General features: G+C 44.9%; 1 protein-coding gene across 4 annotated transcripts in view; it reads right to left on the bottom strand.

The window, feature by feature from the left end:
- The window catches only part of SERGEF (secretion regulating guanine nucleotide exchange factor), a 245,340-nt gene that overhangs the window by 70,935 nt on the left and 147,244 nt on the right, over positions 1-27,161 (bottom strand). The window contains exon 10 of one of the 4 annotated variants that reach the window (XM_062198086.1): positions 18,683-18,719. The exons of the other annotated variants lie outside the window; for them this stretch is intronic. Coding sequence (XP_062054070.1) covers positions 18,683-18,719 — 37 coding nt within the window. The remainder of the gene's footprint in view (positions 1-18,682; positions 18,720-27,161) is intronic. 4 annotated transcript variants of the gene reach the window in all.

The following is a 27,161-nucleotide window of genomic DNA, read 5'->3' as shown; positions in this document are numbered from 1 at the left end:
GGTGCCTTTGAAGGTCAGGTAAGGATAGGGCTCAAATCAGAGGCTTGGACTTCAAGTGGATTTATGAGGTAGCTGGAGGCCCAGATTCTCCTCAACACACACAATGAGGCAACCTACTTCCTGCTATCCTAAGGGAACACTAGACATTTATGATCTGCAAAAACCGACCCAGGGAGGCCTTGGACTCAGAAAAAGAAGACACACTGGTGGTTGGGGGTGAGCAAAACGACAAAACAAATGGATAAAATGAGTCTGCATACGGAGGCTAGGATACCAGAGACCTCCTCCCTTCCCTGTATCTTGCTCCAGAAAGCCAACAACTAGGCATATATACGCCCATGCAGGAGATAGAAAAAAATGTCCATAAATATTCACCTCTGGAGACCTACCAGTGAAGCACCTTGCCTACTCCCCAGTCCAAACATTTTCCAAGGAAGTCCAGGAGCCAAGACAACTCTCTATGCATAGTCTCACTTAGGATCTCAGCTGAACACACAGCTGAGGATCACCAGCCCTTTAGAGGCCAAGCTCTGTATCCGTCAGGGTCTCAGCAGAAGGCAGCACCTCAGACTGAGTGGCTGGGGAGTTTCATAGAGGAGCCATCTAGAGATACGGACAATGGTTTCTATCCCAGGGCTATGAGATAAAGCTAGAGCATTACAACCTAGGAGACTGAAGAAGTAAGGGAAAGGAGCAATGAGCGGAACCAAAGAGGGAGGAGTCACAGAGCAGCCTGACTGGGGCTTCGGTCCCTGATAGGACTCAGCTATGGCAACCACAGAGGAAGGAAGCTGGAGAGTGAGTACACCGACTCCACTCTTTTTCAATCTTCACATCTGCTGTTCCTCTCACCAGGGGAAGCCAACCAGAGGCCAAGGACAGGGTACCTGCTGACGCAGGCCATGGAGAGGGCAGCCTCCTCAGGGCACACAGCAGGGTGAGAATGGGTGGAGGGTGTGTCTGGAACAATCAGAAAGCACCCAGCACAGTCAGAACTCCAAAGACACAGAAAAAAAAAAAACTGGAATAAACAGACACAAATATAAAGAGCAAAAGAAAACATTTTTTAAACTATAACATCCTTACAGAAATGATGGATGGCATGGCCATAGGGACAGTAATAGCAAATGTTTTTTTTTGTTTTTTGTTTTTGTTTTTTTAAGGACTAAAGAAAAAGAAAGAGCCCTTGGAAATTAAAAATAACAGAAAAATTAAAATTTCCTCAAAAAGGTTGGAAGATCATGTTAAGGAAATTTCCTAGAGAGTGCTAAAGAAAGTAAAAACATGAAGAGGAAAGAAACTAAGGAAATTTGAAGATAAGTTCAGGAGATCCAATATACATCTAATTAAAGCCTCAGAAAGAGAGGACAGAAAAAGGTAAGGAAAAAATATCAAAGAAATAATTCAAGGAAAAGTTCCTACAGCCAAAGGGCATAAGTCTCTGGACAGAGCAAATAAGTATCAGAGCAATGAATAAAAGTCAAACCATACCAGGAACACTATCATAAAATTTCAGAGCACTGAAGATAAAGAGAAGTTCCTAAAAGTTTCAAAGAAGGAAGAGGAAAAAACCCGGACACACGCAGAAGAAAAGGAATCAGAGGGAGCAGGGGACATCTCAGCAGTAACTTTAGAAACCAGAGGACAACAGAAAATGCCTCCAAAACTCAGAAGGAAAGGAAGGAGGATTTTCGAGCTAGTATCTTACCCAGCTAAACTATCAATCAGGTATGGAAACAGGGTAAATATATTTTCAGAAACTCAAGGAATCAAAAAAAATTTATCTTTACCTACTTTCTCAGGAAAATACTAAAACATGTGCTCCTCGAAAAGGAGACAAACCTAAAGGAGGAGGAAGGTAGGGAAGAGGGACTTAACACGGGGGAGTGGCAAGCAGAAACCACCAGGCCAGTGACTGTGCACGTCAAGAATAACCATTTCAGGCTGGGACAGGAGGGCGGAGCTCCAGAGTGGGGTGGAGAGACTGATGGAAGCGTTGATGTATTTGACAAAATTAAAAAGAGGATCAGGAAATGTTTTCCAGATGTAGTATGCTACATTAGTTGGCTTAGGAGTGAGAAGAGTTTTCACACTGGCCACAATAATGGAATCAAGATTTAATTATAGTTGGGAAAATGGAGGGAGAGGAAATGGAGGTGGTAGTATAATTAAATTTTATTTATATTAAGAAATCAATAGATAAAGTGTATTTTATTAAAATTGATACTGTAAATAAGCATTTGATTTAGAAATACAGAGGTAGGTACCTGAAAATAATTCAAAATGGTTGCCTCTGTAAATGGGACCAGGGAATAGGAAAAACTAAGGCACAAACTACCATAATGAACCCTTTTATCTTATTTTTTACCATTTAATTATGCTCATATACTCTTCTGTAATAAATAAAAAGTAATCTAATAAAAAAGTTGCATGCTAGAGTCAGATAACCTGGTTCAAATCCTGGTCCCACTGAACGCTAACTGTCAGATCTGAAGACAAGAAGATGTCCAACTTTTCTGAACCTCATCTTTCTCACTTGTAAGACAGGGCGATGCATCATAAGCGTATGTGAGACGTGCAGATACACGGTGTAACAGCTCAGGGAGACAGTGAGCTATTGTAAAATCTCAGCCTGGCACTTCGCACACAGTCCCCTCGGGAGGAAGAGGAGCTGATCAGGACTGCAGCTAATGGCTGGATCTCTCTCAGGTCTGTTTCAAGAGCAAAGACCAGAGTCCACCTGTCCCAACGAGACTGAACAATCAGGCAACAAGCAAGGTGCAGGCAGGCGCAGTGTCACATGCCCTTTCATCCCATCCACACGGCCCAGCCCTGTACTGTGTAAATTGTGATGTTGACTGTAGAATAGAGAAGCAAGAGATGGCAAAATGGGCCACGTGGGAAGCAAAGTGAAACACCAGAAAGAGCACTGAAGTGAGTCAGAAGAATCCGAAACAGACACGCCGAGAACCGACTCTGGGCCACGAGCTGTTCCATAAACTACGTAATTCGCTCCAATGCCAAGCACTTACAGAACTGATCATTACCTCCATCTTCAGAGATAAGAAACCTTGCCCATGGCCACACAGATACCGAGCAGCAGAGCTGGAAATGAAACCCGTGACTTCCCAACTCCGAGGCCTCACGCCACTTACACTGTATTATGCTGCTTGGGGCAGATCATGCGACCCTGGCAGTCTGTTTCGTCACTTATACAATAGACATTGTCCCTTCCCTGGGAACTTCAGAGTTACTGCGGGAATAAAAGGAGGTGATGAGTGGAAGCTCCTCATATACAACAGTGATCACATACAAGGGGCTTCTGTCATAGGCAGGCAGGCCACTCTAGGACTACACTGTGGAGCTTCCTGACCAAATAAGCCTATTGGCTTGGCTGACATGGGAAGAGGAACACACTAGCCTGGGGCAGGGCCTGGAGTTGCAAGTACAATGAGGAAAAATCTGGGCCAAGGATTCTGATAAGGATGCTGAAGCTGCAATCAGACTTCTAAATTATGATGTCCACTGTGCTAAGGGTCAGAAAGTCAATAGCATCTTTCAGGTCTCAGATGAAAAGCACACATGTACCAAATTAGTATCTTACAAAGCCACAAGATCAAACCCACTGCCATTCCTCCCGGATTCCTCATTGAACAGTCACTAGCTTCTGAAAATAGATTACATTAAGTCATTCCTGTGCTTTGAAACCCTTTCTGCACCATTATCCCACAGGGTGAAGTCCCAGCTGCTTAGTCTAATGTTCAAGGTCTTCAGCATCTAGCCACAGACATCCCTGAAGCTTTGCTCTCCCACTGCTCTGCTCCCATCCTGATACCTTCATTTTCTCCAATTTGCCATGCCTTCTCCATGCTTTTGTCCGTAAGATCCCACTTCCTGGAAAGCCTTTCTCTTCCTCCTACTCATCCTACCTCCAACATCCTCCCTCCCTATCTCTCTCTCTCTCTCTCTTATTTATATATTTGAAAGGCAGAGGCAGAGAAAGAGAGAGAGAGGTCTTCCATCCACTGGTTCACTCCTCAGTTGGCTGCAACTGCCAGAGCTATGCCAATCCAAAGCCAGGAGCCAGGAGCTTCCTCCAGGTCTTCCATGTAGGTGCAGGGGCCTAAGGATTTTGGCCATCTTCTACTGTTTCCCCAGGCCATAGCACAGAGCTGGATCAGAAGTGGAGGAGGGGGGCTGGTGCTGTGGCATAGCAGATAAAGCTGCCGCCTGCAGTGCCAGCATTCTATATGGGCACCAGTTCAAGTCCTGGCTGCTTCACTTCTGATCCAGCTCTCTGCTATGGCCTGGGAAAGCAGTGCAAGATGGCCCAGGTCCTTGGGCCCCTGTGCCCATGTGGGAGACCCAGAGGAAGCTCTTGGCTCCTGGCTTCAGATCCACACAGCTCCAGCCGTTGCAGCCAACTGGGGAGTGAACCAGCGGATGGAAGACCTCTCTCTCTCTCTCTCTCTCTCTCTCTGTCTCACTCTCTCTGCCTCTCCTTCTTTCTGTGTAACTCTGACTTTCAAATAAATAAATAAATCTTTAAAAAAAAAAAAAAAGTGGAGTGGTTGGGACCCGAACCAGCAGCACCCATATGGGATGCTAGCACTGTAGGCGGCAGCTTTACCTGCTATGCCACAGCGCCTGCCCCCAACATCATCTCTTTTGAAAAGCATTCCTAACCCCATGTGAGGGTGAAGGTGTGAATTTACGGATGCACAGAACAGTCTCAGAAAGTGTGAGAGCTGAAGACACCTTGACTATTACCTTATACAATTCTCTGGTTTTATTCATAAAGAAAAGAAGGCTCAGAGAAGGAAGTGACCAGCCAGTGGTGATTGCAGCTTGTCTAGTTAGTTCTCGGTCTCTTGACCTGGTCAGTGCTCTTTCTACTACAGGGCACACATTCTTAATGAATGGATACATCCGTGAATGCCAAATAGAATGTTCCTGAAGCCCCGCCCAGAGAGAGCACTTTGAAGTGAATAGTTGCAGCTGTTCTGCATTCCAGGGCTTTAGGTGCACCCAGGAGGAAGAGATAAGAGGAAGCAGGAACAGCAGCCATAGGGCAAGTGGTAGAGAGGGGTACTGTGCAAGCTGAGGCCTGTGGGAGTTGAGGGCAGCACTGGGGGCCTTGGAGTTCAGAGAGAGAGAGAGATGACTGTGCCGCCCAGGCTCGGGGGAGCTTGCTTCTAAGGAAGGACAGAGCAGTTTCATGAGCCAGACTGCTTGGCCTCTGTCAAAGCTGCCCAATGCCACCCAGTTGGTCCCCTGGCGCTATGCTCTGAGGATACACACATGGACAGAGCCTAGCCTCTGCCGCTCCAGACAAGTACTATCAGTACTGCTAGCTCTGCTGTGGCCTTCTCCTGTCCTCCAAGGTCACAGGTATACTAAAAGCTCAGCTGATGCTGCTTGATATGCTAATTGACTGATTTCTAACCTCTGGAAGGAAAAGCACAATGAGGGCAACGTGCAGCATGTGTTAATTTGAATCCTGGGCTCCATTTCTTTAAGTCTCCATTTTGTCATCTGGAAAACAGGGACAACTCTTATCCACTTTCTACCTAGCATGGTGATGACTGAATGAAATGTCATATGTTAAATTCTTAGAATGGTGCCAGCATTTAGTAGGCACTCAACTACTGTCACTTTACCTGTATTCTATAAAAGGCATTCTCTTTTAAAAAATAAATGTTGTATCTTTTGTTAAAATTGTCGACTTGTGAAATATCTTCCTAAATAACCCATAATAGCCCCACACTGTCAATGCCCTTTAGCTTATTATTGGAGACTTGGCCCCATATGACCCTAAGCTGTCTTGCTGGTTAACATTTGTCCCTCACTCATGATTCACACTTTAAAGCCTTCCTTACCTCTGCTCATGTTGACCCCATGGCACAGAATGCTGTTCTTTGCCCTTCTGCTCAGAAGTCATCTGTTCCATGAGGATTTCCCAAATTAATCATTCCTTCCTCTTCACTCTTTCTTCTAACTCCCATCAGTGTCTACTTTATATTTATTCATTCAGTATTTAAATGCATACTATGTGTCAGATTGAACTCATAGCTCTCTCCCATTAGATATGATCTCCATGAGGTGACAACCATAAATGCATTCCCTCACAGCACCCACAATGCTACCAGGCACACTGGCAGCCACTAGTAAGCTGAAGGGAGGGAATGAGGACAGCATTGCACATAATAATCATTCAGCACATAACAAACACATGAGGCATCTACTGCATGCAAGACAAGTAGAGACAATTCAGGTCTATTAAGATACACAACACAGTGTACGGTCATGAGGACAGAGAGAGAGAGAGAGAGAGAGAGGGAATCTTATCTTCAGGTTCACTCCTCAAATGCAGGCAATGCTTGGGGCTGGGCCAAGTCAAAGCCAGGAGCCAGGAACTCAACTCAGGTTTCCCATGTGGGTGGGCCAGGAACCCAATTACTTGAGGTATCATTGCTGCCTGTATTAGCAGGAACTGAGACCAGGAATTGAACCCGGGCATTTAGTTATGGGATCCAGGCAATCTAACCAGTAGGCTAAATGCCTACCTCAAGGACAGACTTTGACAAATGCAACAGACTTAAGAATTGTCTAGTGCAGATCCTAAGGTCTCACAGACAGTAACTGCCTAGGATCACACAGAGATAGTGGCTGACGGAGTTGGGACCAGAGTTTAGCCCTCAACTGCAGAAGGTTGCCTCTAGCTTATTCTAACTCTGAATTTTTCATCTTGAGTTCACTTTAGTTACATTGACTTCTACAAAGCTCCAAGCCTCTTGAGTATTTTTGAACAAGTCCAGTGGATCAAACGATAGTTTCTGCTAGTGTAAGCAACCTAGAACAAGGAAAGCATCAAGCTAACATAGTGGTCACTTGTGTACTTGAAACAACTAGCATGACAGAGTGAGTCATTTAGCAAGTAGAAGAGCCTCCTCGACAGCCTGGCATCCTCACCCTGTGATGTCACAGACAACTCCTGTGGAGTGCGATAAATGTTGCTTTTTAAGGAATAATCGTGAAAAAAAATCTATCTTTATTGGGAGCCAAAAAGGTACACCTTGGGATATGAGGCTATGCCTTGAAAACATGACTCAACAGAAATGTGACTTAAATAATAACCAAATTTTGTAAACAGATCTCTGTGTTTATTATGAAACATCTCTTCTGAATGCAAAAGATTTAGCTATGCTTCTGGACTAGTGGAGAGAAAACTATGGGATATCAAGTGACCAGGTAAGAAGATACAGTCGGTCCCAGAGCTGAGGGAGGCAGGACCTGGAAAGATCAATGGGATAGAATTAAAAGAGGCTGCTCTGCCTGGCAAATAGTCCAGGCAACTGCTTGAGAACCAGCCCCCAGCACCTGTCTGAGCAGCATGAGCTGGACCTGAACTCTAGTCTCAGCTCTGCCACTGACTCACTGTGCAATTTTGGGTTAAGTCACTTCCTCTCTTGATGCCTTAGGGCTCCTCTGGTAGCAACGGGACACAGGAAGACAGCCAAATAATTCAATCAACAATATTGAGATAATTAAGCAGCCATCTGGAAAAATAATGAAGTTGAATCCACACCTGACACTATATACCAGGCTAAATTCCAAAAGGATCAAAGATTTATGTGTTAAAAAAAAATAAAACCATAGAAGTCCTAGAATGAAATATGAGGAAAACCTTTTATACTTTGGAGTAGGAAGGGTTTCTTTGACTTACAATTCAGAAGTCACACAAAAAGACTGATAGATTTGGGGCCAATGCTGTCGCACAGCTGGTTAACGCCCTGGCCTGAAGTGCCAGCATCCCATGTGGGTGCCAGTTCGAGTCCTGGCTGCTCCACTTCCGATCCGGCTCTCTGCTGTGGCCTGGAAAAGCAGTGGAAGATGGCCCAGGTCCTTGGGCCCCTGCACCCATGTGGGAGACCTGGAAGAAACTCCTGGCTCCGGCTTCGGATCAGCACAGCTCCGGCTGTTGCGGTCAACTGGGGAGTGAACCATCGGATGGAAGACCTCTCTCTCTCTCTGCCTCTCCTCTCTCTGTGTGACTCTGATTTTCAAATAAGTCAATAAATCTTTATATTAAAAAAGACTGATAGATTTGATCTACAAAGAAAAAGTTGCATGGCAAAAACAATAAGGACAAAATAAAACAAAAATATCATAAGAAAAAGCAAAAGCCAGCAGATCTGGTGTCTGGTGAGGGCCTGTTCTTCAAACACAGTGGCTTCTTTGTGTCCCTCACATAGTGAAAGGAGCAAACAAGCATCCGCAGGCCTCTATCACAAGGGAACCAATACCATTCAGGTAGGCAAAGCCCTCATGACCTAATACCTCCCAAAGGCCAAAGGGAGATTAAGTTTAAATATATGAATTTCAGTGGGAAACAAACATTCAGACCACAAAACAAGGACAAAGTATACTATGGCAGGAAGAATAATGGTCTCCCAAAGATGCCTATGTCCTAATTCCTGGAGCCTGTGAATATGTCATGTTTTATGGCAAAGGTGAACTGCGTGAGCAGGTGGAATTAAGGATGCCAATTAGCTCACATTAAAATGGAGAGATTATACTGGATTATCCAAGTGCATCTAGTGTAATCACAAGGATCCTCAAATGTGAGAGAAGACAGTGGAAGAGTCAGTGTCAGTTGTGCAGCAAGAGAAAGGCTCACAAACCATCGCTGGCTTGGAAGATGGAAGGGGCCATGTAGCAAAGAATACAGGTGGCTTCTAGAGGCTGGAGAGGGTAAGAAAATGAACTCTGCCCAGAGCCTCTAACAAGGAGTGAAGTCTGCCAACACCGACTTTAGTCCAGTGAAACCCATTTTAGACTTCTGACCTCATCCTCTAAGGTAATACATTTGTGTCATTTTAATCAAGTAATTTTGTGGTAATTTGTTGCAGTAGCAATGTAAAATGAAATAATTGGGGCCGGCGCTATGGTGTAGCAGGCAAAGCTGCCACCTGCAGTGCCGGCATCCCATATGGGCACCAGTTTGAGTCCCAGCTGTTCCACTTCTGATCCAGCTCTCTGCTATGGCCTGGGAAAGTAAAAGATGGCCCAAGTCCTTAGGCCACTGCACCCACATGGGAGACCTGGAGGAAGCTCCTGGCTCCTGATTGGCACAGCTCCGGCTGTTGTGGCCAATTGGGGAGTGAACTAGCAAATGGAAGACCTCTCTCTCTCTCTGCCTCTCCTTCTCTTTGTGTCTAACTCTGAATTCCAAATAAATAAATAAATCTTCTTTAAAAATGAAATAATATAGGTATGAAAAAGCCTTTCATAAAAAAAAAATACAGGAGCCAGAGTTGTGGTACAGTGGGTTAAGCTGCCACCTGTGATACTGGCATCCCATATGGGTGCCAGTTCTTGTCCTGGCTGCGCCACTTCTGATACAGCTCCCTGCTAATGAGCCTGGGAAAACAGTGGAAGATAGCTCAAGTGTTTGGGCCCCTTGCCACCTACAGGGGAGACTCAGGTGAAGCTCCTGGCTCCTGGCTTCAGTCTGGCCCAACCCTGGCAATTGCAGCCATTTGGGGAATGAACCAGTGGATGGAAGATTTCTCTGTCTCTTTCCCTCTCTCTGTACCTCTGCCTTTCAAGAAAATAAATGGATCTTTTAAAAAACGCAAATGGCTCTTGTACATAGGAAGATAATCAACTTCATTTATAATAACTAAAATTAGATTAGAAAGGCAACAATAATCTTAAAGAGGAATAAAGTAGGAGGGCTTATGATACTAGACATCTAGATTTATTATAAACTATAGCAACTGAGCTAGTGTAGTACAATTGGAAAATATGATTAGAAAAACAAATTAATGAAGAAGAAAAAATCCAAAAGCCACTCACAATCTCCTGGTTTATAACGAAGGTGGAAGAAAGGATGAACTTTTCAATAAGTGATTCTGAAATAATGTTTTAAAATAAACTAATTTGGGCTGGCGCTGTGGCACAATAGGCTAAGCCTCCACCTGCAATGCCCGCAACCTACATGGGTACCAGTTCATGTCCTGGCTGCTCCTCTTCTGATCCATCTCTCTGCTTGTGGCCTGAGAAAGCAATGGAAGATGGCCCACGTGCTTGGGCCTCTGCACCCGTGCAGAAGACCCAGAGGAAGTTCCCTCACCCCTCTGTCTGTAATCCACCTCTCAAGTAAAAAAAAAAAAAAAAATCTTAAAAAAAAAATAAACTAATTTGAGATAGATTTTAGGTCTAAATGTAAAAGACAAAATAATAATAAAGTTTCACAAAGAAAACTTAGGGTAATATTTTCATGATCTTGGAGTGGGTAAAAATGTCTTCAATAGGATGCAAATCCCTGAAACCATTATAGGAAAGATAATAAACTGGACTTCATTAAAATTAAGAGCATCTATTCATCAAAAGACATTAAGAAAGCAAAAGAGTGAGCAGTTGACTAGCAGGAGATGTTTACAATTCACATAGGCAATATAGGACTGGAACCTCTCAGATGTAAAGAATGCTTACAAATCACTAACAAAACCATAGATAAAACCCCCTCTAAAACAATGAGTGAAGACTTTATATCTTTGGATTTGACCCCAAAAAAGCTACTCAAGTGGAAAAAAAGGTGCTCCACATCTTTGTTATGAGAGAAATGTAAATTCAAATCAGTAAAATTGCATATTGCACATTCATTAGTGTGACCTAAATCTATAAGACTGAAAATATCTGGCAAAGATATGGAACAAGTGGAAATCTCATCAAGCGGCCTTCAAAAAGTTCACAGAACATGTGTATTCTGAAAAAAAAACTATGCATGGGTTTCACACTTTTTTGCACCAAAATAAACTTATCTTTTAATCTCATTTTTAAAAATTTTCTAAAGTATCCTTATATATTGTCTGTGGGGTATACATTGGTACAACTATCAGAAAACTATTGAGCAGTATCTCAAATCCTGCTTTCAGTTATGCACCCAAGAGAAAAAAAATACGGCCACCAAAAGGCACAGCTAAGAATGTTCATAGCACCTTTATTTACAAGCTCCAAACCAGAAACAATCAAGCTGTTCAATAGTTAAATGGTTAAGTTGTGCTATATTATAAGAGTGGAATATTACCAAGCCAAAAGCAAACTATTGCTCCACACAACACTGATGACTCTTATAGACTGAAAAAAGGAAGTCAAACAAAAGAGTACACACTACATGTCACCAATTATGTGAAGTTCAAAAGCAGGCATACTTCATCCTCCATGGTAGAAGCCAGAACAGTAGTTGCCTCTGGGGTAGGTTCTTGACCGAGATGGGGCTTGGGGTAGTCTTCTGGGGTGCTGGAAATGTTCTGAACTTACTCTGGGTGGGGTGTGGTGTTTCCTTACCTATCTATCTATCTATCTATCTATATATTATATATATATGCACAAATTCATCAGTTTGAGCCCTTAAGATTTATGCACATTATAGGGCAGGCATATGGCCCAGTGGTTATGACATCCACATCCCATACATCTGAGTGCCTAAGTTGAGTATGCAGTTCTGCTCCTGACTCCAGCTTCCTGTTAATGCAGACCCTGGGAGACAGTGGTGATGACTCAAGTAATCAAGTTCCTGCCACCCACATGGGAGACCGGGATTGAGCTTCTGCCTCCCAGCTTTAGCCCTGGCCCAGCTCTAGCTGTCAGAGGTATTTGAGCAGTGAACCAGCATATGACAGCACTCTCTGTCTCTCTTTCTCTCTCTTTTTTTTTTTAAAGATTTATTTATTTATTTGAAAGTCAGAGTTACACAGAGAGAGGAGAGGCAGAGAGAGAGAGAGAGGTCTTCCATCCGATGGTTCACTCCCCAGTTGGCAGCAACGGCTGGAACTGCGCCAGTCCGAAGCCAGGAGCCAGGAGCTTCTTCTGGGTCTTCCACGTGGGTTCAGGGGCCCAAGGACTTGGGCCATCTTCTACTGCTTTCCCAGGCCACAGCAGAGAGCTGGATCGGAAGACAAGCAGCTGGGTCTAGCGCTTCAGGCTAGGGCGTTAACCCACTGAGCCACAGTGCCGGCTCCTCTCTTTCTCTCTTTCAAATAAAGAAAAAAGTTATAAAATATTTGTGTACTTTACTATTCAAATGGTCTTTAAAAATCCATAGAAATGCATATTATGAAAAAATTATGCATGGATTTCAGAAATTTTTCTTACCAAAATAAATCTTTTAATTCAGTTTCTATGCATTCTGAGAAATACATATAAACACATGAGCATGTTACACTTCTTTTTAAAAAATAAAAATAAGACAAACAAAAAGTACCCTGAGTAGTTGTCCACCTATCAGATTGGGAAATATCCAAAAGTTTTTTTTTTTTAGACATACTCTTGAAAGCTGCAAGAAATAGGCACTTACGTGTGGCTGTGGCAGTGAAAAGTGGTATAACCCCTGTGTAGGCCCATTTTTCAGTATCTTGCAATGCTACAAATACTTTCATTCTTCAATACAGAATTTCACTTCTAGGAATTCATCTTTAAGCTACAGTCTTTCACACATGAAATCACATATATACAGTTATTCACAACAACATTGCTTATAATAGCAAAGGACTGGAAATGGAAATGATCTAAATGTCTATGAACACGGCACTTATTAAACAAATAAGGTAAACAGGAATATGGGAATATAATGTAGCTATAAAAAAGAAGTGGGGAGGTTTTCATACTGGCACAGGAGGAGCTCCCAGATAAATTGCTGAGAAAAAAAAAATCAAACACTGAAAAGTATATTTGGTATGCTACCATTTACATAAAAAGAGGGATAAAAACATGGTTTAGTATCTACTTAAATATGCAGAAAATAACTAGAAGGATACGGAAGAAATGAATAGAAGGCACTAGCTGCACATGGAGTGGAAGTGGAAAGATGGGACATACGTAGGAGGGAGGTTTTTCATTTTAAATATTTTTATGCTTTAAGTTTTAAATATGTACATATACTGATTACTCAAATATTAAATAGGTAAATTGACTTATTTAAGTAGAAAAGGGCAATGGAAGGAGGAAGAATCATCCTTAAAGGTGCGGCTTTCTAAAATAATGTCGTGAATCGCACAGTTTTATCTGGCTGTCATGCAGGGAGTGGCTTAGTTTGAAGCAGAAGAGATTTAGGCTGGATGTATAGAACTGGTCAGTATGAAGGGGAGCTAAATGTTGAAAGAGGTGAGATCCTCTTATCTGGTGCCTTAGAAACAGGCTGGACGTCAAAGGGTAGCAGCCGCAGGATCTAAAGTTGGACGCCTGAGTTCAACAGTCAGCACAGACAGTCCTCTGAGAGGTGTAACATGGGTGAGGTAAATCGCTCACCCTAAACTTCATCTTCCCTTATCTAGAAAATGGGATGAACAATAAAAAGTGCCAATCACCGATTTGCTACAAAACTTAAACAGGATGATACAGTTCAAGCGTTTACATTCAGCCTGTTACACTGTGCATTGGAACAAACAAGTCTGTACCTGCCTCTAAGCTCACTACAGGCCCTAGAGTTTGAAGGTACAGAACAGCCTCTCAGAAGAACAGCCAGTGCTACATATAGAGTTATTTCTCACTATTAAATTTTTCTCTATATTTAATTCTTACAGGACCCTGTTCAATGGGTTGCAGGCCAAGGTCAGATGTTCTGCCATATGTATTAAAAAGGCACAAAAGCTCAACAATTGGAAATCATCAGTGAAATAAAAAAAAAAATCTGTGCATAAATTATTGCTCCCATTTAGTAAAAGAACTGGCTTTGCTCAGAAGAGGAGGAGGAGGCACCACACTTCCCTGCCAACATCCAACCCTTTCATAATGCCTGCCTGGCAAGCCTGAGTGCTCCGGGAAAAGGCCACCAATAAAATCCTTCCAAGGGTCTGTGTGGAGCAGAGAGAGAGGAAACATAGTCAGCTCTTTTTTCTCTGCAGGAAGGAAAGACTGAATAACTGTACATCAGGAGAGAAGGCAAACAAATTGCCCTTTCAAGCCAAAATAAGCTGCTTCTGGGGGAAGCAAAACAGCTGGAGACAATTCAGGCCGACATGGAGGTGAGGGACCTGGAGTTACAGTAGAATCCAGAAGCGCCTGCTCCAGGGGGCCCTTAGCACATTGCTGCTGACCTCAGCAGACGTCCACGAATGGAAGCCAGCCGCCAAGCTCTGTCAGATGTGGAAGGCAATCCTGAGAGGAAAGGAAGGAAACAGACTGCTGAACGAGCCAAGCAAGCAAGCACCTGCTGAGCACCTATGAGGCAGCAGGCACAGAGCAGGACAGACGTGCCACTGGGAAGAACAACTTCCGGTGGTGGGTATCACAAGATGGGGATGAGGCTCTGTGAAGCAGAGTGACTGTACAGGGCACATGGAGCAGTGGCCAAACCAGCCCTGGCCAATGGCATCAGCTCTCTCCTTCCTGGTTGGCACCTGAGTTTTGCTCTGTCCAGACCCAGCAGCTCTTCCCGAGTGTTAAGCAGGAGCTCATACCACCTCGTCATGCAGTCTAGCCATTGAATGCCTGACAGCAAACACTAGTCCTGACGAGAGAAACTCACCCGAGAAACTGAGGGAAGAACTAAACCACACTGCAGAAGAAGTGGGGCTTGGGGAGGAAACCTAGAAGCTAATGAAGTAGCAGAGTAAAATTTCCATCCTTGGAGGACACAGTAATGTGGCTGCTGTGGGGTGAACCCCAGGCTGCAGCACACGGGGCCCGAGTCCCACTCCAGAGCGGTGGACGACAGAAGTCTGACCCAGAACAAATCTGGTCTAGTGCTGTTCCCCGAGCTGTCAAGATGTCCAGACCCCTCAGGCTCCAGTTGCCACATCCATTCTGCAGCTATGTCAAGATCTTGCCTGGGACCCTGACAGCCTTCCCTGTCTAGCTCCTGAGATTCCCACTGGGCCTCGGGCCTTCTTGTGGTCAGATTACAATTCCTTCCTTGAGGTTTTAATGCAATAATAACAACAGCAGCTGACATTTATTGAGCCTTTACTTCTGTGCCAGGCACTGTTCTTAGCACTTTACATAACAACCCTGAGGTCAATAATATGTCTCAAATGAGATGATCAAGACTCAGAGAGTTTAAGGCACTTACATAAGGTTGCACAGCTCATAAGTGCAGGAGGCAGAATTCGAATCCAGGCAATCTGACTTCAGTGCCTGTGCTCTTAACCACTACTTACTTCTCCAGGCCACAAAGTACGCTAGAATGGGAGAGTCTTGGGGGTCAGGCAGACAGCTCTACTGCTTACAGCTGCTTATCCCTAAGCAACCCTTTTCACCCATTTGACTCTCAGTTTTCACCTCTGAGTCTCAATGTTCTTCTCTATAACACTGGTACAATAAATCTACTTTGTGGAGTTGAGCCCATCCCCTAAGACAGAGCTTAGAGAGTGAGACTGCAGGCAGGGAAACCCCTCTAACGTGGGCAATGGCAGTAAGATTCAGGGGAGGAGCTGCCTGGGAGAAACAGAGCTTTGAGCTGGCAGGGACTCTTCTCCTCCAGCTTGACTGCCTCTCGCTGGCCTCCTGCCAGGGTTAACAGGCAGCTTCTTGTTGTAAAGCTTGTACGCTGTGGGGGCACCGCTGTGGGCTTCGCGCCTCCAGGGGCAGGGAGTCTCTGCTCCCAGCTCCAGGGGGGAGACGTGCAGAGTCCTGCGCTTGGTCCACCCTTCCTGACCCTGGCACCGTTCATTCAGCAGACTGTGAGCTTGGCCCTAGGCACTGGGGACAAAGTGGAAAACAACAGGTCAGTCCTCCAGGAGGTCACCAGGATGCCCCATTCTCCCACTGCCTCTATGGCTCCCTCCCTTGGGTAATGCTGGACACACCTTTCCAGAATGTCATCATTTCTCCCTCTCAATAAAGAAATCCTTCACTACAACAGTTACACCAACAAACAAGGATCCTGTCCCCTACTCTGTCCAAGGGAAATGAAAAACAAACGGAATATACACATGCTGGGCATTTCACAAACACCCTTTCACCTAACCTCCACGATGATCCTGCAAGGCGAAATTACTAACCCCATTACATAGGTGGTGGGGAGTGGGCGGAACTGGAAGCTCACACGGAGACGGAGCCGGTCTGAACCAGGTTGTCTGCCTGCAGAGTCTCCGCCCTCTCTACAGCCCCAGACTGCTGATGTCAGCTCAGCCAGCAGCTCTGTTAGCTCCAGCCATCCTTTCATCTGGACTTTGGGCTTGTGTTTAGATTCCTTGCAGTCCTCTTGTTTGTGCTGGTCCCAGGGGAAGCCAGCCTCTTCCAGTCCAGTGACAGCAGCAGCCACGGTAACATTCTAGGCACTGCCTTTGATTATCTGATTAGCTTGTCTTAATTACACCCAGGCTGGAGTATATAAAGTATCTGGTAGCCTGCAAAACGTGCAGCTTTACATTTGCTGTTACATTTTCTTCCAGCTCCTTCTCTCACTCCAGCCCCTTTTACTCCTCACCCCCTGCTGCTGGCAGCCTCCTCCTCTGCTATCCTGGGTTCTGCTTCTTTGCACATCCATTTTGGCCTGCGAAGTAGTGATTCAAACTACCGCCACCCAAGGCAGCTGAGCCAGTCTAGCTCAATTCAGAAAAGAGAACTGAGTCTCTGGAAAGACCCAGACTCTGTTCTGAATGCCAGGAAAAGGCAAGAAAGGAGAGGAAAACACAGGGGCCCTGTTCAGAAGGCCAGAGTCAGAGGCTAGAAGAGAGAAGGACACAGGAACAGAGATCACCAACACAAACCCAGCAGTGGCAGGGTCCTAACTGCAGTCCTAACATATTAGAGCTTGAGATAAACTTAGTTTTCCATTTTAATGTCTCAGTTTTACACACGGGGGAACTAAAGTCCAGCAGACAACAATTACTTGAGCTAAAAACATAAGATAGGGACCAGTGCTGTGGTCCATGAGGCTAAGTCACATCTGTGACCCAGGCATTCCATATCAGAGCACCAGTTTGAGTCCCGGTTGTTCTGCTTCTAATCCAGCTCCTTACTAATGTACCTGGGAAAGCAGGGGAAGATGGCCCAAGTACTTGGGCCCCTGCTACCCATGTGGGTGACCCAGATAGCGTTCCAGGGTCCTGATTTTGGCCTGGCCAAGCCCCAGCTGTTGAGGCCATTGGGGAGTGAACCAGCAGACAGAGTATCTCTCATTCTTTTCTTCTCTGTCACTCTGCCTTTCAAATAAATAAATAAATCTCTTTTAAAAACAAAAATATAAGATAATAACAATATTATGAAATCCCTTACTGGGAGCTAAGCACCATTCTATGTGCCTCATGTCCATTAACCTCATGACAACACTGTGAGGTAGGCACAGTTTTAAAGACAAGGTGGTCCAGCAGGTAGGGTCACTGCCTGTGACACTGGTATCTCATATGGGCTCTGGTCTGAGTCCCACCTGTTCTACTTCCAATCCAGCTCCCTGGTAATGTGCCTGGTAAAGCAGCAAAAGATGACCCAAGTCCTCAGGCCCTTGCAGCCATGTGAAGACTTAGATGGAGTTCCAGACTCCTGGCTTCAGCCTGGCCCAGCCCTGACTGTTGCAGCCATTTGGGGAGTGAACAAGCAGATGGAAGATCTCTCTCTGTCTCTGTCTCTGTCTCTGTCTCTGTCTGTCTCTCTCTCTCCCTCTCTCTAACTCTGTCTTTCATATATAAACAAATAAATCTTTATAAAAATAAATGAAGACAGGGGCCGTCACTGTGGCGTAGGGGGTAAAGCCACTGCCTATAGCGCCAGCATCCCCTATGGGCACCGGTTCGAGTTTCGGCTGCTCCACTTCTGATCCAGCTCTCTGCAATAACCTGGGAAAGCAGTAGAAGATGGCTCAAGTTCTTGGGCCCCTGCACCCATGTGAGAAGACCTGGAGGAAGCTCCTGGCTCCTGGCTTTGGATCAGCACAGCTCTAGCTGTTGCGATCATCTGGGGAGTGAACCAACAGATGGAAGACCTCTCTTTCTGCCTCTCCTTCTCTCTATGTAATTCTGACATTCAAATAAATAAATAAATTTAAAAATAAATAAATGAAGACAAGGAAAATGAGGCACAGATGGCTAAATACTTGTTCACGCTCATACTGCTAATAGCAGGAAGGCTGCATTGAACTCAGGCAGTCTGGCCCTACATTGCAGTCTCTTTCATGTACTGTCAGATGCAGACTGAACCTACCTGTGGAAGAAGGCTTCTCAAATGACTTACAGATCTAATTATGAAAAGACCAAACTTTGGTTATCCAGAGCCAACTAAGGGGAAGCCTCAATTAACCAGAGACTTAGATCCAACTTGAGTTTAAGGCAATGGGGGCAGTGAGCTGAGCCTCGAGTTTCCAAAGAGTGGGCTAAGAGGAAAGAACTTCATAGAAGGGATTTACTCAAAGAACCACAGCAGTCCAATCCACTCCTTCTTTTTCTGTATATCTTTCCATACATAATGCTCCTCAGCCTGTGAGTTCTTTAATGTCTTCAAATGCCACTTCCTGGGGCAGGGAGACCTCAGGCACCTAAAAAGATGCTCGATGATATGGACTGAAATTTTCAGAAAAGGGGCTTCTAATAAAATCTTGGACAACTACAGTCTTCCATTCTCCAAATCCAGATCTCGCCCCCCCCCCCCCACACACACAGAGGCTTCTAGTTTACCAAGAATCTTCTCTAATTCTGCCACATGGATTTTAGAATATGGTTATCAGTTTAAAATTACTTACCAATTACTGCCAAATTATGCTCTGAGCCACAAGAAACCTGGTAAGAAGAGGAACATAAGTTATAGTAGAGAAAGAAAATGTGTGCTGCAGCCAGTATATTTAATGATCAGTTACGTTTTAAGGACACATCCATTTTTGACAAATTTTAGAAAGGAAATGGAAATACCTGCTACAAAAGTTAAAACTACAATTACAACATCCTCACAGCTAGATAAAAAAAGTGAAAAAAATAAAACATTTAATAGAAATACACCAAGAAGTTAGGGAATTTGTCTTTAGCCAGTTGGGCCATCAGTGATTTTTAAATCCTTTCTTCTTTTGACTTTTGCTGTGTGTGTGTATTTTCAATCTTTCTATAAAGAACATATGCTAGTATAAAAACAGAATGATAAGGCAATAAAGATAACAGTTTTTGAAAACTGAACTAAAAAGACAATCACTCTCATCTGGACTGATAAAATAAGCAAAGAATTCAGTGGAAACAGACATGTTTAATTTTCCACATCTGCCCTCTTTCTCTTTCTCCTACAAAATAAATAAATAAATTTTAAAATAAATAAATAAATGAAGACAAGGAAAATGAGGCACAGATGGTTAAATACTTGTTCATGCTCATACTGCTAATAGGAGTATGAGCTAAAAGCTGCTTTCTGCAGCTCTTTGACTATGTCCTGTTCTCTCACACTTCCAGGCCTTTGCACATGCTCATTCCTCTACCTTTTCCTCCTGCCTATGTAAAAACTTTCTGGGGGTTGGCATTGTGGCAGAGCGGGTTAAACCATTGCCTGTGACACCAGCAACCCATATGGGCACCAATTTGTGTCCCAGCTGTTCCACTTTCCTGCTAATGGCCTAGTGCTTGGGCCCCAACCACCCATGTGGGAGACCCAGATGAAGCTCCTGGCTTCTGACTCCCAGCTTCGGCCTTGCCCAACCCTGGCTGTTCTGGTTATCTGGGGAGTGAACCAGCAGATGGAAGATGGATCTCATTCTCTCTCTCTCTCTCTCTTTCAAATAAATAAACAAATTTTTTAAAAATTTAAAAATAAAAACTTTCAACTCATTCTTGAAACTCTCAAAGCATCTTTCGATCTTTGCTGCTGCTGCTCCTAGGCAGACTCAAACACTCCCATCCTCATTAGATCAGGCATTGTTGCAACCTTCTTGTTGCCTTTGAACGCTCTGTTCCTGTTTCCTCATCAGACTGCAGGCATCTTGAGAACAGGGCAGAGCCTCATCATGCCTGTATTGTACAGACAGATTGCCCAAGGCCTGGACCTCACTTAGCATCTGCTAAATGAGAGAATGAATGGAAGAACAAAGTACGGAGAAGAACAAATATCTACCACATAAAAGGCAACCCTTTGGGGTTCTGAGTCCGGTGTCCCCAGCCAGTGAGAAACTCTTACCTTTCAGCCTCTGCGTGTTCCAATTGCTACCACGAGGCAGGGACTGGGGCTATAAAAGCATAAATGGTTCCCCAGGCACTAATTAAGAGGAACTCTAGACTCTGGAGAAACATCCTGTGATCTTTATCAGGATGTTCATTTTAGATCCTGGCAGGAGGAAAGTTTCAGGTACTGTAGAATGTTAATGCTTAAAAGAGCCCTGGAGATGATCTATATTACAAGGAGACCCTTGAGGCCTGGGGAGGACAAATAATTTCCTCCAGTCCCAGAGCAAGTCTGGGTCAAAACTAAGACTACGGCCACCATTCTGTTCTCTACTTTTGCGAGATCAAATTTTATCATCCATTTGAATGATTCCATATATGACTGTGATCATGTGGTATTTTTCTTTCTGTGCCATGCTTATTTTACTTCACACAATATCCTCCATATTCATACATATTGTCACAAAGGATGATAGTTTGAAACATGCAGGGGCTGGTTCTGTGGTGTAATGGGTAAAGCTGCCACATTGCAGTGCTGGCATCCCATATGGGCACCAGCCAGAGATCCGGCTGCTCCACTTCCAATCCAGTTCCCTGCTAATGTGTCTGTGAAAGCAGTAGAAGATGGTCCAAGTGCTTGGGCCCCTGCACCCACATGAGAGACATGGAAGAAGCTCCTGGCTCCTGGCTTCATATGGGCACAGCTCCGGCCATTGTGGCCATTTGGAGTGTGAACCAGCAGATGGAAGACCTTTCTCTTTCTCTCCTTCTGTCTGTAATTCTGCTCCTCAAATAAATAAATAAATCTTTTTTTTAAAAAAAAAGCACTGAATTCTTGAAAAATACTAATAGATTTTAAGTTTCCTCACCATAAAAAATGACAACTATATTAGATAATACGTACATTAATTAGTTTTGTTTAGCCATTCCAATATATAAAAACATCATGTTGTATATAATAAATTTTATCTGCAAATTTTAAACTAAAGTGAAAGACATCCAAGACTAGAGTCACTCTGATTCTCACACAAGTTCCTTTCTTGACACTTTCACTCTTTCCCAGTGAAAACCACTTGGAATCAATATTCAAAGGTTCTTAGCACAGGCTCCTGACATTTAAGCAACAGACTCAGAAAGTGTTTGAGCACTGGAGGTCAACATGCATACTGGGAAGAAGAGATGAACAGCAGGACTTCCTAGGCCATTTGCTGAGCTTCCCAAACCCCAGCTTCCAGAGCGAAGAGGGTGACCCACACTTTCACAGACTCCCTGACAGTGTCTGCCAATGACTTACCTGTGTATTTACCCCCCAGTAAATATTTCCAGCCTTCCTAGCTTCCGAGCTCCTTGGAGGTTGGCTCTGGGTCTGACTTACCTGAAGGCTCCCACTACGCCTCACCTAATACCAAACACATGGTAGAAGTTCATTATATGTTTCCTGGCTGTATCATGGCTGCCTCTCTAGGTCCATGATAGGAAACTACTTAGATTGAAAAATTAGAAAATAATGTGCTGTCAAATCAACAACAGGAGTCACTGTGTACTTGCTCCAATGCAGGACCTCTGTCCTTAATGAGTTGTACTATAAGAATTAACAGTAAAACTTGTCTTCAAACAGTACTTTATACTTTGTGTGTCTGTGTGGGTGCAAACTGTTGAAATCTTGACTTAGTTTAGAGTTGGTCTCTATATATAAAGACAATTAAAAATGAATCTTAATGAAGAATGGGATGGGAGAGAGGAGCAGGAGGTGGGACAGGAGTGGGGGTGAAAGTGGGTATGGGGGGAAGAACCACTATATTCCAAAAGCTGCACCTATGAAACATATTTATTAAATAAAAGCTTTCTAATAATAATATGCTAATCATAAGAGTGCTTATGTAAATTATTGCAGAGCCATTGGATGGGCCACCATGCAGCCTTAGCATGCAGTGCTTATAGTAACAAGGAAATACTCATGATACTATGTGAAATGGAAAAAAGCAATAAAAATTGTACATGATCTCAACTCTATATATGATCTCAACTTGATAATAGAACATGAATAAAAGCAAGTGGAAGGAGATACATCAAATTGTGAACAGTGACTACCTCTGCGCTCGGGATGAGCTTGGCAATATGAGTATGTTTTGTTTCTTTCTTTTTCTATACTCTCAGATAGAGCTATTAAAAATGAGAAAAATAAATGTAATGCAGTTCCTAACACAGAGGGGAAAAATTATACCAGGCTACAAAATATATAAGATATAAAATCCAACATGTTTAGAAGTAATGAGGGGGACCGGCGTTGTGGCGCAGCGGGTTAAAACCCTGGCCTGAAGTGCCGGCATCCCACATGGGTGCTAGTTCTAGTCCCGGCTGCTCCTCTTCCAGTCCAGCTCTCTGCTATGGTCTGGGAAAGCAGTAGAAGATGGCCCAAGTCCTTGGGCCCCTGTACCCACATGGGATACCTGGAAGAAGCTCCTGGCTCCTGGATCCAGATCGGCACAGCTCTGGCTGTTGCGGCCATCTGGGGAGTGAACTAGTGAATGGAAGACCTCTCTCTCTGTCTCTACCTCTCTCTATAACTGTGTCTTTCAAATAAATAAAATAAATCTTTTTTTAAAAAAAGAATATGGGAAAAGTTGAAGGAAATATAACTAAATTATCAGATTATCTCTATCATAGTGGTAGGATTAGATAATATTTTTTCTCCTATTCTCTATTTTCTGAATATTCTTGAACTGTGGGATTAGTGGTGGCAGAAATACAAGTGGGAATTAAAGCTACCACATATTGAGGACTCAAATGTGCCAGACATCACGCCAAGGCACTTTCTAAACATTATCACCTTTTACCAGCAACAACTGCCTTTTCAAATATGTTTGACATGGCTCATCTTAGTGATAAGGAGACTGATATACATACATATTAAATAAACTTCATAGCTAGTTAATTGGTAGCAGCAGAATTAAAACCCGGGTCTACCTGATCTCAAAGCCAGTGTTCCTTATTACTACATCATGCTACCTTTGATTTTATGGGGTTTTTCTTTAAGTCATTTCATTTTACAAAATGCAGACAGTGAAGGACTTGCTTCTGGCTGCCAAGGTTCACCCTAGGGCTGAGGATTGCAAAGCTGACCAGTTGAGGACAAGGGGCTTCCAGAAACAAGCCACTGACATGCCAGTATCAGGCAGCAGACGCTGCTCTGAATTAACGAGTGAGACAATGATGAATGGATATTGTCAAGCCAATGTAGACCTCGACGCTCATAGTTCCCTGCTGCTTCTTGCTGTCTGTGTGTTGGCATAAAGGTTAGGAGCTTGAACACCACAGGCCACAAAATCCCAGAGCTATGCTCCTTCAAAGACATTGTATCAATGACCATTTGCCTCCTATTGCTCCTGTCGGTGGCTACCCACTGCCCAGCTGCAGGCAGTTTTCTAGAAAATTCTGTTAACGATGGCAACGTGCCCAGGAGAAAGAGATTCAGAGCCGAAAGCCAGGTGAATCCCAGGTCCACGCTTTCTGGCTGTGAGACCTCTGGCAAGATGTTTCACTTCTTGTTCTCGGATATGAAAAGTAGATAACAGTGCCTGTCTTGTCTGTCTTACAGAACTGCTAGTGGGCAAATAAGACAATGCATCTCCTTCCAGCCATGCCCATCATCTTCCTTATATACAAGTCTGACCATGTTATGCTCCCGTATAAACCTCGTCACAGGATCCCAGCATTGATAGGTCAAAGTATGGCTTGCAAGGCCCTAATGAGCAGGTATCTACCTCACTGGCCTCAACTCCTCCGTCTGCAACTCATAATCCCTGAGCCCCAAATAATGAATTCTGTTCCATTCAGACTCACATTACCTCCTCTCTAAGAACATCATGTTATTTCAGGCTTTTATTTTGCATGCTATTCTCCTTGACTAGAATTCCCCTTCTTCCACTGTCTACGTAGGCAAATTCTTCCAGATTGCTCCTGCCCCAACTGCTCTGCCAACTGATCCACCCTGGTCACTACCACAGCACCATGTATCACGGACCATATCTCACCTGGGATGTGTATTCACAGACTGTGCACATGTCAGACACAGTGTGTTTTGCCTGCCTTCCCAGTAGTGTTTCTGCCACACAGCCCACGTGCAGGACGTGGGCATAGTACAAAGAGAAAGGAAAGGTGAGGTAGGGTAAGGTACGGTATATGATCCCAAAGCAAGGGCAAATAGCAGTGTGGCCACTCCAGCCCAGCTGGAGACAGGCCCTGAGATGCATGGTGGGAGGAAAGGGATTGCACTACAAGAATACAGTGTGGAGATGCTGGGAATATTAAGAGCGTAATGGAGTTGTTCCTGGAACTCCAGCACAGCGAAGCACATAGGATCCCAACAAAGGTCAGTTCTAGGAAACAGAGCCCCTGGACTATAGAGAGAGCAGGTCCAGGTTGCCAGTTGGGGCCGTCAAGAGAAGGGCATATACCTCCCCAAGGGTGAGGGCTGGGGAGCAGAGGTGGCTGTGGAAAGCAGTCCTTTCTCAGCGCTGCCCAAATGCCAGAGGCGTCTGTTCTGCTCCGGGACCACAGCCTGAAAACCACAGCCGCAAACAATTCCCAAACTCTCACCTGCCAGTGGGAGCAGATCTCCCATCACGCACCCACCCCCCTCCCAGGCTGGCCTTCGTCAGTTCTTGTGAGGAGAGCTACAACCCTCCTGGGGCTGGATCTTATGAAATACAGCTGGACCGGAGCAAGACCTGACTGATAGAAGACGCCAGGAAACACATGCTCAATGTGTTAATGGGCTAAACAAATGAATAGGAAAAACTCTAGCCAACGTGAAAATATCCATCAACTGTGCGTGTGAGTCCTTTATTCTCAGCAGGGCAGTTGTGCCGTTGCTAACAATACCTCCCTGACCCTAGCTCGGGGCTTACCTCCAGACACCTGGGACCTGCTTTGCTGTATTATCTCATTCGAACATACATCAAAATCTTACAGATTCTTTTCTTACAACCGTTTTACAAATGAGGTAACTGGGCTTCCGGGAGGTCATTTTTGCCCAGTGTCTTACAGCTAGAGGCTGTGCAGGATTCCCTGAGCCTTAAGATCGAAGCCTTCTGTCCTCTCAACAGTTTAAATTTTTCCTTTACACATTTCGAACGGAAATAAACCACCCACGCAGTTCCCTACATCTGGCGACCCTGTGCTAATTTTAAGGGATCTTCAGCTGAGAGAGCCCTAATGCAAACATCTTGCCGGGGGCCAGGAGCGCCCACTTCTGGACTGATAAAGCAGCAGCTCTAGGGAAATTTGTTTTATTTATTTTTCCCCCAAAGAAGCCTTTTACTTAATGAATACAAATTTCATAAGTACAACTTTAGGAATATAGCTGTTCTTCCCACCATACCTGCCCTCCCACCCACATTCCCACCCCATTTCTTGAGGGGTTGGCTGTTAAGTGGCAACAAAGTTTTGTTCCCTCCCTTCCCCTCCCCAAGGGAGTTGTCACTTGATAGAACTCCGCCAGACTTTCAATTCTGCACAGGACAAAAATTAGGCTTCGGGGAACAGTGCGGGTGAGAGTTGGACACGGTTGCGACTAGGACTCAGGGGAAAACACACTGGGATGCCAGGGAGGGAAAGCGGGCTCAGGCCAGAGTCGCAGCACAGGCGGGGACCAGCCGCAGCCCGGGGCCATTCACTGCACCCGGTCGACGGAGGGGCCCGCTGATTGGCTCCCGCCCCTCGCCAATAGGCCCCGGCGCTTGCAGATGCTATGGCAACGGGACGCACGTGTGGAAGCACGTGACAACCTGGCACCGGGTCGGAGGGGTGGGGGGAGGAGGGCCTCAAACGTGGGGATGCTGTGGGGTGGGCGGGTGGCACTCCGCATGGACACTCCGCACGTCCTTGGCTGGCGCAGCAGCCCCGGTGGGAGAAACGTGACGGAAGCAGCTCAGAATGGCAGCCCCGGCTGGTGGGCAGCTTGCCTCCGGCAGGGGTGACAGGACAATGGGATGGGCGCCTCACTGCCACCTTTGCTAGAGCTCCGCCCCAAACAGCTGCCATCTGTGCAGAACTCTGGGGTGACAATCAGGATTTCCTGTTAGAAAAGCAGGACTAGGGGGCTGGGCAGGCTTTACAGGCAAACTGCAGTCTTGTGAGCCAACGAAGTTCTACGCCTAGGCTCAGAAATAGCCCCAGATGAGGAGACCAGGGCGACACCATGACAGCAGCACGGTTGCTAGCTTCTGGAAGTACCTAGACTTTCAAAGATACTTTTAACTCCCTCTGTTAGGGATTGAATTTTGACTGAAGCCTAGATACCAAAGGAGACCAAAAGGGGGGGGGGGGCCTCCAGATCCAGACACTGCATCTGTCAATCATCTCAAAATCGAGGGGGAAGGACTCATGAGTCCCTATAAGCTAATTTCTTTCTTTTTTTTTTTTTAATGTTTATATATGTATGTATTTTCATCTACTTGAAAGGCAGAGAGAGAGAGAGAGAGAGAGAGAGAGAAATATCTTCCATCCACTGGTTCATTCCCCAAATGACCCTAGGAGTAAGGGTCTTGCCAGGCTGAAGCTAGGAGCCTAAAACCCCATCCAGGTTTCCCATGTGGGTAGCAGGGGCCCAGGATGCAGGAAGCTGGATGGAAAGCAGAGTAACCAGGACTCAAACAAGGAACTATATGGGATGCCGGCATCTTAAGCTGAGACTTAACCTACTGCACTGCAATGTCTGCCCCAAGCCAATTCCTTACACACACATACACACATCCCTTCATAAGGAAAATGAGACTTGAACTGGGTTTTCTACTCCAGAAAGGTCGGGGTGGGGAGACAAGAGAGCTAAAGTTTGTTACGGGCCTGGATGCCAAGCATGTGCCATGAGAGAATTTCATCCAACCTGCAGGACCTCCTATCCTCAGTGACCCTGAGTCATGCTCCATACTCACCTGGTCAGCAAGACTACTCAGGAGTTAAATCGCTAGTCCCAGAGCACACTGGGCTATAAACCCAGGCCTCCTCACTTCAAAGCCACTTACCTTGCCCACTATGCATACTACCCCCTCTTCTGATACTGGTTCTGGACTGGCCCAGCCACTA

The sequence above is a fragment of the Lepus europaeus genome, chromosome 7 (genome assembly GCF_033115175.1).
Source record: "Lepus europaeus isolate LE1 chromosome 7, mLepTim1.pri, whole genome shotgun sequence".
NCBI lineage: Eukaryota > Metazoa > Chordata > Mammalia > Lagomorpha > Leporidae > Lepus > Lepus europaeus.
This window is presented reverse-complemented; position numbering and strand designations above follow the sequence as displayed.